This window comes from Myotis myotis, unplaced genomic scaffold, assembly GCF_014108235.1.
Source record: "Myotis myotis isolate mMyoMyo1 unplaced genomic scaffold, mMyoMyo1.p scaffold_m19_p_5, whole genome shotgun sequence".
Lineage (NCBI taxonomy): Eukaryota > Metazoa > Chordata > Mammalia > Chiroptera > Vespertilionidae > Myotis > Myotis myotis.
The window spans coordinates 94,336,973-94,350,142 of NW_023416357.1; the positions used below are offsets into that span (position 1 = coordinate 94,336,973).

The window sequence follows — 13,170 nt, forward strand, 5'->3', positions numbered from 1 at the left end:
GAGGGGCAGGGTGGGGTGGCCTGTAGAGGGCCCTACTGTGGTCAGGGTTGACAGCCACAGAACTTGAGTGCTGGTACTAAAGGCCCGGGGGAAGCTGAGAAAATCTGCATTTGGGATAAACCTGTTCTCTTTCAAACTCAGACAGGAAATTTAAGGTCCTCTGGCCTGGACACAGGGCAGAGGCAGAAACACAACTGGGTATCAGAATGGTTTCATGCCCTCCTTTAAGGACAAAGCCATTTGGGCTGACAGAGATGTGGCTGTCTGGCCTCCACTTTGCTGCCGATTTTGGGGGATCACCAGGTTTTCCCCAACAGGGGTCGCATAGCCCAGCCTCTGCTGACTGAGGTACAGTTTTCTGGCTCTCTGTGGACGGGCTGTGGCTTTTCATTTGGGCTCTGTGCATACTGGAAGGAGAGCTGTGTGCACCTCATGGGCTGTCCCCAACCAGGACCCAAACCTGTGTCCCGAGTCTCTGCAACACTCTTGGAGGTACCCGAGACCAACCTAGGAACCCCTGATTCTGCGGGGCTGTGTCAGAGGTAGAGCATGAGTTGGGAGTTGCCAAGGCGAGGGCTCCCCCTCACTAGCAGCAGCATCTTGACCAAGCTGCATGGCCTTTCTGAGCCCCCGTGTTTTCAACTGTACAATGGGAGGCGGGATTCGATGCGGAGGTGTCTGTGAAGCACTTCTGAGCAGTGCCTGCCGCGTGGGGCTGCTGCAGACACCATGCAGCAGCGTACACAGAGAAGGCTGGGCAGCAGGTGCTGCGCCATGTCGGCGGCTCAGATGGTGTGAGGCTCACCCTTGGCTTTATGGGTCTCCTTGTACAACTCCAGGTTTCAAAACCACGGAGCAGAGACATGGAAAGCTGGGCCTGTCTCGTCCCCTGGTGGCCGGCATCTCTCGTGTGCTTCCCTAACCAAACACCTGACTGAGCAAGGCACGGCTCCAGGAGCAGAGGAGCCACTGGAGTTGCTGTTTCGGCTGCAGGGGACCTGGCCGCTGCTCTCCACAATGGGGACTTCCTGGACTCGGGGGCTCTGGAAACAGGGCTAGGAATGCTTCTGATTCAGCACTGTGCCCTCAAAAGCCACTTTGAGGACTAGTGGCCTCTTGGCTGGGCTGCGGGGAGGCCCTGGCCCACCCCCGCCCGCTGGCCCTCGAAGGATGCGGCCTCTGCTAGACTGTGGCCAGGCCCTGTGGGTGGAGAGTCTGCTGAGCAGGCAACACAGGCCTGGCCTTTCCAAATCAGACGCCTGAACGCTGGCCGCCATTCCAGGCTGACGTCAAACCAGGAAACTGGCCAAAGGGCACCCGACCCACTAGAACCTTCTCCCCTTTTCCGTCCTTGGCTCCCCACCCAGCACGGCTCAGTAAGACATGGCTCGGGAAGGTACCAGGCAGATGCAGGGACCCTCCGGGCAGACCTGGCCCTGTAGGGACATGGGAACCCAGGTGCTGTCTCCTGGATGGGCTGGCCTGGAAGTTGGCATTGCGAGGCAAGGGAATGATGGTCCTCCAGAGACCTCCACCCTGGGACAGAGCTGATGCCTGTGGCCGGGCAGCTGTGATGGGCAGTTGCTCGAGCGCTCTGATGCTCTCTCTTTCCAGGGATCAACAGGTGGGTTCTGGGTTGAGAGTGAAGCACAAGCTGCCCAATGGGCCGGCCCCTCACCAGGAGGGGAGCTATTTCAGTGTCTGCAGAGATGCGGACGGGCAGGCTGGCCTCAGGCTTTCACCGTCAGGCGGTATAACAAATGGGGACTCGCATGCTGGCCCCGCAGGCCTGCCGAGGATGCCTCCAACGGGAGCGGAGACCCAGGAGGGTCTGGCCATCAGTTATCGACTGGAACTGCCTCGCTACCCAACAGCCAGGCAAACAGCCCCTGCATTTCTGAGACAAAAAGACATGTTGTTGGCACCGTGCAGGGGATGGTGGGGGTAGGGATGGAGGGGCTGAGGGAGACCAAGGAAAACGAACGTGTGCACCGTGGACCTGAGCCTCGGGGGGAAGGTGCTGAGCCGAAGCCCCAGGGCCTGTTCAGGGGAACATCTGCATACATGGCCCGATTTTGATAATGTGGCTCTTTGCTGGTTTCGGTTTTAGGCAGAGAAGTGTACGGCTCATTTGTTAGCTTAACTGTGGGCTGTGTCTCCTTAAAAATGGAAGAGAGGTGTGGCTACCGACACCAGGATGAGACCTTTCATGCCAAATGTAATGTTAGGTATCATGTGTTTGGGTGCACATACACGGACAGAAACGTGCACAGCAGGTAGCACATGGGTGCAACACAAGCACACAGACGCACAACCCTGCACTTCGGCCCCAGAGCCAGCACGAGACCAGGCTTCAGAGGGGCTGAGGGGGCTCTTGGCTTCTGGAGGAAGCTCTGTCTGAATTTCCCTGCTACGAGCCTGGGAATGGCAGCAGCAACTGCTTGGATGTGCAGCCAATCTTAAACGGGCTCAGAAAGGGCTGTCATCGCCCCAGCTGGGGCACAGAGAGGGGCAGGTGCCGAGCGGAAGAGGGTCTGAGTGAGGTGGTTTGAGGGTGACCTTGCTGCCCTGGGCCTCATGAATGTTTTTTTTAAAATATATTTTTTTATTGAATTCAGAGAGGAAGGGAGAGGGAGAGAGAGATAGAAACATCAATGACGAAGGAGATTCATTGATCAGCTGCCTTTGTACACCTCACTATGGGGATCAAGCCTGCAACCTGCACATGTGTCCTGACTGGGAATCAAACTGTGACCTCCTGGTTCAAAGGTTGATGCCTAACCACTGGACCACACCGGCTGGACATAGGCCTCATGAATATTAACGAGATGGAGGTAATGGGTGCTCGTGGGAGGAGGGTAGGGGTACAGGTGTTCCTGAGTCACAGGCACAAAGGCCACGCTGGCTTAACCCTTTTCTAGGGACTGCAAAAGCTAAACAGTCCAGAGAGAGGTGTGGGCACCCAAGGAGGCCTCTGCCCCTGGAGGGGAGGGAACAGTGGCTCATGCCCTGCACATTGCTTTGTCATGACCCATCAATCTACAGTTTAATAAGAGTTATGTGAGGGGCCCCTGAAGTAGGATGGTGAGGGCTCCAGAAGGGACCTTGCAGGAACAGGCAAAGACACCGAGAGTCCCCAAACGGGGTGTGGAGCGCACACACTCTCAAGGCCATCGCTGCCACCCCAGCTCGAGCCCTGTCCTCTGGCTGCATTTTGAGGCCATACTGTTTAGGAAACAAGCCTGGGTTCATACACAGTGCAGGGAGGCGCTCATGTGTGAGGGCTCAGGGCAGCTGAAAACATGGGCTGGGGGGACACCCACTCACAAGTCCCTTCCTGGGCTCCCTGCTCATGAGGTCTGTCTGCAACACTTGTGTAAGTTACAGGAGGCGAGATATGACTAGCACATCCTGACTGACTCTCAAATGGGCAGCAGGTGCACCCATGGTCTCAGACGACTGCACTACACCAAACATTTAAAGAGGAAACAGGTATATTATAAAGGAAAAACCATTAGTAGGGACGTGGTTCTTTTGCCAGCCTTCAAACAATCTTGTCTGGGAGGCCCCTCCTGTGACACCTACGACTTTGGAGGTGATGAGGGTAGATTTAGGCTTGGCCTGCCTCTGGTCCTCCCCCTGCAGCTCTGTGGTCAGGGACGGCCTTTCAGTGGACCAGCCTGCAAAGGGAGTACTTCCTATCCTGCAGGGAGCGACATCAGCCAGCCTGGGGGCAGCGCTGTTAGAGAACACGGAACCCTAAGTGACAGTGTCCCATCAAGGTGGTGAGGAGCTGGGTATCAGTGGTCTTGGCGTCGAGGAATCACAGGCTCCCCAAACACCCCCCCGCACTGTGTCACTGGGCCAATACCTGATGGGCTCTGGGCAACAGAGGAGGTGGACGAGGAGCTGGCACCTCCTGAGTCGCAGTGGCTGGTGCTTCCACTGCCGCTGGGGCTCCCGCTGGCAGATGGCGAGGGCGACGACAGGGATGGTGAGCTGTGCTGGTTTATGCACTGGGCCACGGCAAAGCCTGTAAGACAAGTGGAGGGTGATGTGACCAAGCGGGAGGAAACCAGCCGGCCTGGTGGGAGGGGTCCCAACTGTGTGTGGGACCCTCTAGGGCAGTGGTTCTCAACCTTCTGGCCCTTTAAATACAGTTCCTCATGTTGTGACCCAACCATAAAATTATTTTCGTTGCTACTTCATAACTGTAATGTTGCTACTGTTATGAATCGTAATGTAAATATCTGATATGCAGGATGGTCTCGTTCGACCGCCAAAGGGGTCGCGACCCAGAGGTTGAGAACCGCTGCTCTAGGGCAAGCCCCCACCTCAAAGGTGGGGCGGGGCCTTCATGTAAAGGCCACGCTAACCAACTCAAACCCAGCTCCTTGAAGGTCGATGTCAGCCCCCCAGCTAGGGCAGGGTTGTGAGCTGTAACTTGGAGGGCTTGACCTGGCTCAGCAACATGTGTGCTGTGCCCTTGAAGGGACATGCAGCCAGAGAACTTCAGCGGCATCCTGGAGAAGGTCACACAGGGACGTGGGCCTTTGCTAATGTGCCATGCTATCAAAGGCAGGGTATAAGACCCAAACTCTGAAGCCACACTGGATGGGAGGGGAAAGCCCTCAACATGCCCATGCCATAGAAGTGGTTCTGCCCTGGTGGGTCTGGGGATTTGGTGTGGGAGACATGAAAGCCCTGGTGACAAGCCATCAATTACAATCATGCACCGAAAAAGGACGTTTCAGTCAACGATGGTGGTCCCATAAGAGTAGAAGGAGCGCCCAGCCGGTGTGGCTCGGTGGTTGAGTGTCAGCCTATGAACCAGGAGATCATGGTTTGATTCCCGGTCAGGGCACATTCCTGGGTTGCGGGCTTCATTCCCAGGGTGGGGCATGCAGGAGGCAGTGGATCAATGATTCTCTCTCATCATTGATGTTTCTATCTCCCTTTCCCTTCCTCCCTGAAATATCTATCTATCTATCTATCTATCTATCTATCTATCTATCTATCTATCTATCCATCTATGAAGAGTATAAGGAGCTGAGAAATTCCTGTCACCTACCGACATCATGGCCATCATAGTGCAATGCATTCATTATGCGCGATTTGTGACGACCCTGGTGTAAACAAGCCTACTGGGCTGCCAGCCGTGTAAACTACGTACAGTACATGACTCGTATTGATAACAGACAACTATGCTACTGGTTGATGGATTTACTATACTTTTTATCCTTAGAGAGTAGTCTTTCTACTTGTAAGAAGTCTGCAGTAGCCGTGTTGACCTTGCCTCTTGACTGCATCCTCTTCTCGTGCTCAATGGAATTTCCTGCTGTTTTGTGCAGTAACACGCTGTACGGGTTTGCAGCCTGGGCGCCACAGGCAGTACCCGACAACCCAGGTGTGTAGCATGTGCACTCTAGGTCAGTGATGGCGAACCTATGACACGCGTGTCAGGGGTGACACGGGAACTCATTTTTTTGGTTGATTTTTCTTTGTTAAATGGCATTTAAATATATAAAATAAATATCAAAAATATAAGTCTTTGTTTTACTATGGTTGCAAATATCAAAACATTTCTATATGTGACCCGGCACCAGAGTTAAGTTAGGGTTTTTCAAAATGCTGACATGCCGAGCTCAAAAGGTTCGCCATCACTGCTCTAGGTGCTCGTCCAGTGATGAAACTGCCTAACGACACATTTCCCAGAACAGACCCGTTGTTAGGTGGCGTGTGACTGTCCAGTTCACACAGCCCTCAGCAACTCTGGGCTCAGCGATGGGATGACCCATTTCTAGGGCCTGGGGCCTTCCCAGAACAGGGGAGTAGACGAGCCCCATGTTTTGGAGTCTGGGCAAATCCTGCTTCACCACCCAGAAGCCCCAGAACATGTGCCCAGTGTTACTTCCCAACTGCTAGTTGGGGTGTCTCGCCAACTTCCCATCACCCCGCTGTGGGGGGTGCAATGAGAGAGCGTCATCAAACTCCTGCAGGGCGTGGCGCATGGTGAGCACAGCGTGCTCTTTACGACGAGGGAGTCCCCTCTGCGTGAGCCCACTAGGAGCCCCTCCTCCAGGGGATACGTGCTTTCTGTCCTTTATATAGCCTGCTTTTCTAAAGGGCCATAGCTTCTGATTTTATCCACTAAATCCACGAACACTCCCATGGAGCAAAGGCCTCCTCAGTGGTCCCAGGCGCCTGGACAGCGCTGCTGGTTCCTGCTTAGCCCTGGGAGCTGGACAGTAACACCACACAGGTGACTGTGGGCCCCACTGCTTTCCTCAGTGATTCAGAAGCGGCACTGAGTCGGGGAGGGGAGGGGCAAGCCCTCCTTCCAGCTGAGAGTGGGATCTGGTCCTCCTGGCCGGTCACATCAAACCTCTGCTTCGCTCCCTGGGTGCACTCACCTGGGCCAGCCCTAGACCTCACTCACTCACCTGCACTGCCTGAGCCTCACATCATCTAGCTCCTGCGGACACTTCTTCCAGAAGGTTCTCCAGGCCCTGACCTCGTCTTTCTCAGAACTCAGGAAGGTAGCACGGTACTGAGCAGGGGTCAACGAACTACGGCCGGGTAACCGGTAAGTAAAGTTTTATTGGCACAGCCATAATCCTTTGCTTACATATTGTCTGTGGCTGCTTTTGAGCTGTATCAGCGGTGCTAAATAGTTGCCATAGAAACTACATGGCCTGAAATATTTTACTCTCTGGCCCTCAACTGAGTCTGGTAGAGGATGGAGCAGGGTCTCTGGCACCAGGGAAGCTGGGGTTCTATTCTTGATCTATTCCTATTACCAGTGATGGGGCCTGGGCAAGTCTGCACTTCCCTGAGCCTCCCTTCACCCACCAATGGGTGGACACAGGGCCTGTGGGGGTGGTGTGTGCAAGGGGACCTGCTGCTCTATCCCCTATTAGGACTTAGTGGGACCCCATGGAGGGGCTATTTTGTACTAATGTTTGTGTGAAGTTATTTTTGACTAAGGATCAGGTCCTTAAAAGCCATACATCTGTTTATATCCCCAGTCCTCCTGGTTTGGGGCGATGTAATGGCAGGCAGATGTGAGCCTGGTGAGAGCGTGGCAGGTAAATCACCGCACCCTCTTCTGTAGAGGACGATACTCCCACCCCACCTATGGGCAGAGGCCTGCCTGCCTGAAGAGCGGGGTTACCATGCTGGAGTTCTCAGAAAAGGCACTGAGTGGTATTCTGAGTGTGTAGTGGTGGGGGCCTCAGGTGAACTATGACAAACCTAGAAACAGATCCAAACACCAGCCAGGAAGATCCCCTGGGGCAATCAGCCACAGCCCCACAGAACCAGCTTTAGAGCTGCTTACTTCTTAAACCCCCAAGTTCACAAGCTGCTTCCTTGCCTCAAAAATGAATTACCCCTCAACAAATCCAAATGTCAAGATGGCTCTTCCTGAGTTGCGAATTTGTCAGACCTGTGAGTAGAGGGGCCTGCGAGTGTGGGAACAGAGTTAGGACGAAGCCTTTCACCCTCTGACAACGCCTCCGCCCAAATGGATGAATGATGAGGCTGTCACCAAGGTGACCCTCACCCCTTCTCTCCCAAGCTCTTTAAAGCCCAGGCTTATTGCCATAAGACATCTGGGATAGAGCCTGGGGGTGGGGGTGGGGGTGGGGGTGGGGGTGGGGAGCAGGCAAGATGCTGAAGCTGCAGTCAGATTACTAAAGTTCCTTCATTTTAAGAATGATTGGGGGTCAAGCCATACACTGGCAGTAAACGCTGCACATGTTATATGTGCTGAGAGTTAAAAAGAAAAAAAAAATCACTGACCTCTGATACTACCCATTTGCAGGGTCTAGCTGGGCAGAGGCGACGGAGCGCATCTCTCCCTCATCTGCTACTGCTGAACACTCACCTTCCCTTCTTTCCTCACCTTTTTGCTCTCTTCTTCCCTCCCCCATGGCACTGGGAACCCAGAAAGTCTCGATAATGTGCTTTTATTTCTGGATGCCCAGACTCCCCCTGCTATTTCAAGGGGCTCCTTCCCAAATCGAGGTATTAACCATGTTTTTTGTTGTTAAAATATATATATTGATTTCAGAGAGGAAGAGAGAGCTAGAAACATCAATGATGAGAGAGAATCATTGATCGGCTGCCTCCTGTATGCCTCACACTGGGGATTAAGCCCACATCCCGGGCATGTGCCCTGACCAGGAATCAAAGTATGACCTCATGGTTCATAGGTCAACCCTCAACCACTGAGCCATGCCAGCTGGGCCTGAGAATATTTTTCCATTGATTTTTAGAGAGAGTGGAAGGGAGGGGAAGAGGGAGGGAGAGAGAGAGAGAAAGAGAGGAAGAGAGAGAGAGAGAGAGAGAGAGAGAGAGAGAGAGAGAGAGAGGAGAGAGATATGGATGTGAGAGGAACAGATTAATTGGTTGCTTCCCGCACGTACCCCACAGGGCCTGGGATCGAACCTGCAACCCAGCTACATGCCCTTGACTGGGAATGGAATCCGAGATCCTTTGGTATGTGGGCCGACGTTCTAATCACTGAGCCACACTGGCCAGGGCTGGGGTCCACCACTCTGAGTCAGTTTGACATGCCAGAGGGTCAGAAGGACCCTGGAGAAGACCTGTGACCTCAGAGGCCTGCCCTGTACCTGCTTCATCGGGCAAGGCAGCTCTTGCTGACCTGGCTTTGGCACAGGAGGCCAGGGGCTTTCTGGCCGTGAGTCAAAGACATCACCTGGTACTTGCACACACTCAGACAAGCCAGAGGTCATAGGACAAGGGCACAGGCAAACAGCCCTTCCTGAGATCTCCAGCAGGTAAAATTCTTGGCTCTTCCAGAGTATGTCTCAAGAACAGCCTGTGAAATGTGTATCAAAGGCCGTGAGGATTTTCACACCATCTGACTGATTCCACATCTAAAAATCTGTGCTGTGGAAGGGATCCACATAGAGAACTACGTGGATGTGCAAAGCACTGGGGTGTGTGGCGGAACTGGAGACAACTGGAGTATCCAACAGCCAGGGAAAGGCCAAGTACATGCTAACACATCTAGATGATGCATTTAGGAGGGGACATAGCTGCCTGGAAGCTGGACAGGCTCGAGCTCCCAGGTCCCTAACACACCCCTGGGATCTGTTCTGGCTTCCAGAGATCTCTCCCCAGCCTCACTAAAAACCTCCCCTAAGCCAGGTCAGGCACGATGCTCCAGAAGCAGGAGGACCTGTGCCAATGGAGCCCCCCCCACCCCCACTTTCCAGGAGCCCGGGCTTCCCAGGGGTGGGCCAGGTCTTCCTGCTGCACTCTGGCCCTGTTCTGCCAGTTATTCTGGGAAGATGAACTCACAGTAAATCTCTAACATTTGTCAAGTACAAAAACAAAACAAAAAGGTCAGCCTTCTATTTGAGGTTCACTGATAGAGGGAGCACTGGGCTGGGAGTTAGAACCCCAAGTTCAAGTCCTAACTCTGCGCAAATGGCTTTGTGACCTTGGACAAGCCCCCTCTCCTCTATTAGTGAAGATCTCTTGGCTTAGATGGTCAATAGTTTTTACCTATAAGTCTGAATCTGATTTGAACTCTATGAGGAGACACTGGAATATGCGCCTTGAACTTAGCTTACACACCCTTTCTCTGTGGATAGCACACCAGCACCGCTTTACGCACGGACAGCCAGGCTGCTATGTGAGTCTGGGGGCTTGCAGGTGTGTTATGCTTGGCTCACATCATGTTTGTGTCAGTTTATTTCAGGTACCACCATTATAAGCTGGAAGATTTTACACACAAATCTGAATTTCTGGCTTCATATGAAATAGAAAGATCTGGGCCCCATTCCCACATGACAGCAACTAGAGGGAGGGAGGGGGCTGGCTCCTCCCCTCCCCACCTGTCTTGCCTGGCATTTCAGTTGTTAATCTCTGCTATTTCTCCTTAAATGCTTGGTCAAATCCACAGGACTCAAGAAGTTACAACTCCCAGAGACCTTTTGTGCCAGCTCTCTCCTCAAACCCTACCCACCCCGCAGAACCACTGGGTGAACACGTCGAGATGGGGCTGCCTGCCTTTTAACAGCCTAGGCGGGTCCTCACACTGCGTGACAAGAACCACGTTCTCTCTCCTCAGCTGGGCTGTTCCTTCAGTCTGGAATTCCCTATTGCCTCTTTTAAGTTCTCACAAATCCCTTCCTCATCCTTTTTTAAAATTCTCACCCCAGGATATGATTTTGTTGATTTTAAAGAGAGAGGAAAGGAGAGAGAGGGAGAGAGAGAGACACCGATGTGAGAGAGAAACAATGGCTGGTTGCCTTCTGTACACACCCCAACTGGGGATCGAACCCGCAACTTAATTATCTGCTCTGACTGGGAATTGAACCCACAACCTTTTGGTGTGCCAGATGATGCTCCAGCCAATTGAGCCACCCGGCCAGCGTTCCCTTCCTCATCCTCTAAGGTTCACTCAGCTCAGGGCCAGCTCAGCCCAGCCGCAGTGGTGGGTTTAACTGTTCTTGCCCCTGTGTTCCCGCAGCCTGCCCTGTCCACCTTGGGGCCTGATCAGCCAAAAGGAGTTGGCCTTCCCAAGTAGGGCACAAGGAACTTGACTTCCAAGATGCTTTGCGATTTTGTGCAATGATTATCATTACCTTCACAGCTAGCACCTGGAATCCTCTGGGGTCAAGAGGGTTTTGGACAGCGTTTCTGATATGTCTCCCACTATCAATCCTCACCTTCATCTAAGTTACAGAACGTGGCAGCTAGGCATGGCCACGTGACTAAATTGTAGTCAAAGAGATAGAAATGAAAGAGGCATATTGGATTTCAGGACGGCTTCTTAAAGTGGAAGAGGTGTGCCTCTTCCATTCTGCTACCTAAAACATGGGTGTGATGGCTGGAACCCCAGCAGCTATCTTGGCCCATGAGAAGGAATGACATACTAGGGAGCATTGAGATGGAAGAGCATTGAGCAGGAAGGTGCTTTGGTCCCTGATGCCTATTTGGAGCCCTTGACCACCCTCATCCAGGTTTCCTCTACTTAAGAAGGAAATACACTTCTTCTGGGTTATTCTTTACTATGTAGTTGAACCTAATCTTAACTGACATTTGTAAAAAATCAATTGTTAATGCAGGGACGTGAGCTGAGCTCCATAGGGACTGGTTGGCCCCCAGAGTTTCCAGTGTAGGGAAAACTGCCCTGCACTTCCTGAGGGAAATCTGAGAGTGAGGAGTGAGGAGGAAGAGGGGAAGGGGCAACAGAGATGGGGGAGTGACTTTCTGCAACCCCCCCATATCTTTAGGAAATGCTCCTTCAACTCTCTCCTTGTGTGGCACAAGTGGACTTTCTTGGTGGAAACCAGTGAAAGGAACTGAGTTTCAACTGGGTTCACATCAGGTCACATAGAGATTCACACGAAGGCCAAGACCTGGAAATGGGGGATCACAAGAGACTAGAGGGCAGAAAGGCCCATTTGTGCATGGGCTAGAGAACTGGGTTTGAGCCCAAGGTTTTCTAAATTTCCAAGGAGTAGGGAGGCCCCAGCTAACGTCTGTGGTCTGCTCAGTGCTTGTGCTGTTTGGCAGACTGTAATTCCTCCAAGGACATTGGTTGTGTGACTGAAATGCAAGTACTTCAGGTTAAAAACTGGAGGATGTGAAAACTACCTAAGTTTTTAGAGAGCTGACATGGAAGGAACCCAGTCGGCCTAGAATTCATCTCAAGGATTCTCACTCCACTGAATGGCAGGAGCCTCCCCCAAACCCAAATGCCATACATACTAAATACTGAAAGACACTAAAACACAAAGTAAATGACGAGAGTCCAAGAGTAAAAGGTGGGTAGAGAGCGAAGTTACACCAGGCCTTCCAGCTGTGGGGAGCTAGGTCAGCACTTGGCTCTGAGCTTCCTGGGAGCAAGATCTCAAGGACAGCCCAGGTGGCCTGGCTCTTGAGACACTCCAGTGTGGGTGCTAGGTTCCCATCCCATCACACCTTCCCAGACGATGTCCCCATAGGCAGCTTCCTGGAAGGGACAGCTGCCTGGCTGGAGATGGGGCCTAGTTCTGGGAAGATGCCCCCACATCACAACGCTCTGCAAACTTTCCCCCTCAATAGTGAAACTCCAAATTATACACAAGATAAAAATGGAACCACTCTGGCTACAGGAGCCTTACCAAGGGTAGACTTCCCCTGTTATTCCCAGATACCTCTGCAGATCCTACCTTTGAAAATAATAGACATGGCAAGTGGGTACCTTAAAGGCTTGAGCCCACGGGCCGCAAACTTGAGAACCAAACTCCTGATATGAGGTCTTCTGAGTCTGAAGTGCACGACCCTGAGCCATTTAAGTCTCAGACAGCTGTGCTTCCAAGAAGTCCAGTTTTCAAGAGACCTGTTTTAGGATAAAGCTCTAAGATTCTGAGACGACAGCTGTCTGCCCTAACAAAAATGGTACCTATTTATGCTTGATCCACACTCAAAAGCATAAAATAAAACCCACCAAGAGTTGATTCAGGAGAAGAAGCTCATGCATTTTGGACAGTCTCCGACTTGAATGAGGACCGTGGGGTGGGCAAGGGTGTCCTGAGCTCGCCTTCCATTAGCAAATTCATTCCACTCGGCCTCAGCTCAGGTTTCTGCCATGTAGTGTTCACATTTTCTCACCAGCCCTGATGCTGGGAAACAGTAAAAAATCAATCGGCCCCTTGACCTCGCGCACGGAGCCGAAGACAGCAAGTGCAGCCATGGCCTTATTTCTCCCTCGCTGGCTCCTTCCTCAGCTCTGCCCTCTCACCCCACAGTGCAGTCATCCAGGCCCCTGGGGCGAGAGAGAAGGCTAGGGTGGGACTGAGCCTGGGACTTCAGCCACTGGTGGCTCTGGACAGACTGCCTATAGGGTCTACAGGCAACACAGAGCTTCTCATCCACGCTTCTGACTCAAGAGGCTGGTTCCTCCCCACCGCTGGGAAGATGAGAATGACGCTGGAAGCAGTAGGGGGCAGGGGCCATTGCGTGGGGGCCACCCCAGGAAAGCCAAACTACCCGTATCTGTTCAAAGATCATGTGTGTGAGAAGGGGTGTTGAGGAAGCAGGGGTCAAATCTAACAATGGTGCCCGATGGGGCTAGGGAAGGCCTGGGTGCTTTCCCAGACTCCTCCTGAAATTCACACAAGACGAAGGCATCTACCAACACAGGGC

General features: G+C 52.7%; 1 protein-coding gene across 11 annotated transcripts in view; it reads right to left on the reverse strand.

The window, feature by feature from the left end:
• Positions 1 to 13,170, reverse strand: part of CLEC16A (C-type lectin domain containing 16A) — a 223,024-nt gene that overhangs the window by 9,910 nt on the left and 199,944 nt on the right. For all 11 annotated transcript variants that reach the window (XM_036308096.1, XM_036308097.1, XM_036308102.1 and 8 more), the window contains one exon: positions 3,872 to 4,033. In XM_036308096.1, coding sequence (XP_036163989.1) covers positions 3,872 to 4,033 — 162 coding nt within the window. The remainder of the gene's footprint in view (positions 1 to 3,871; positions 4,034 to 13,170) is intronic.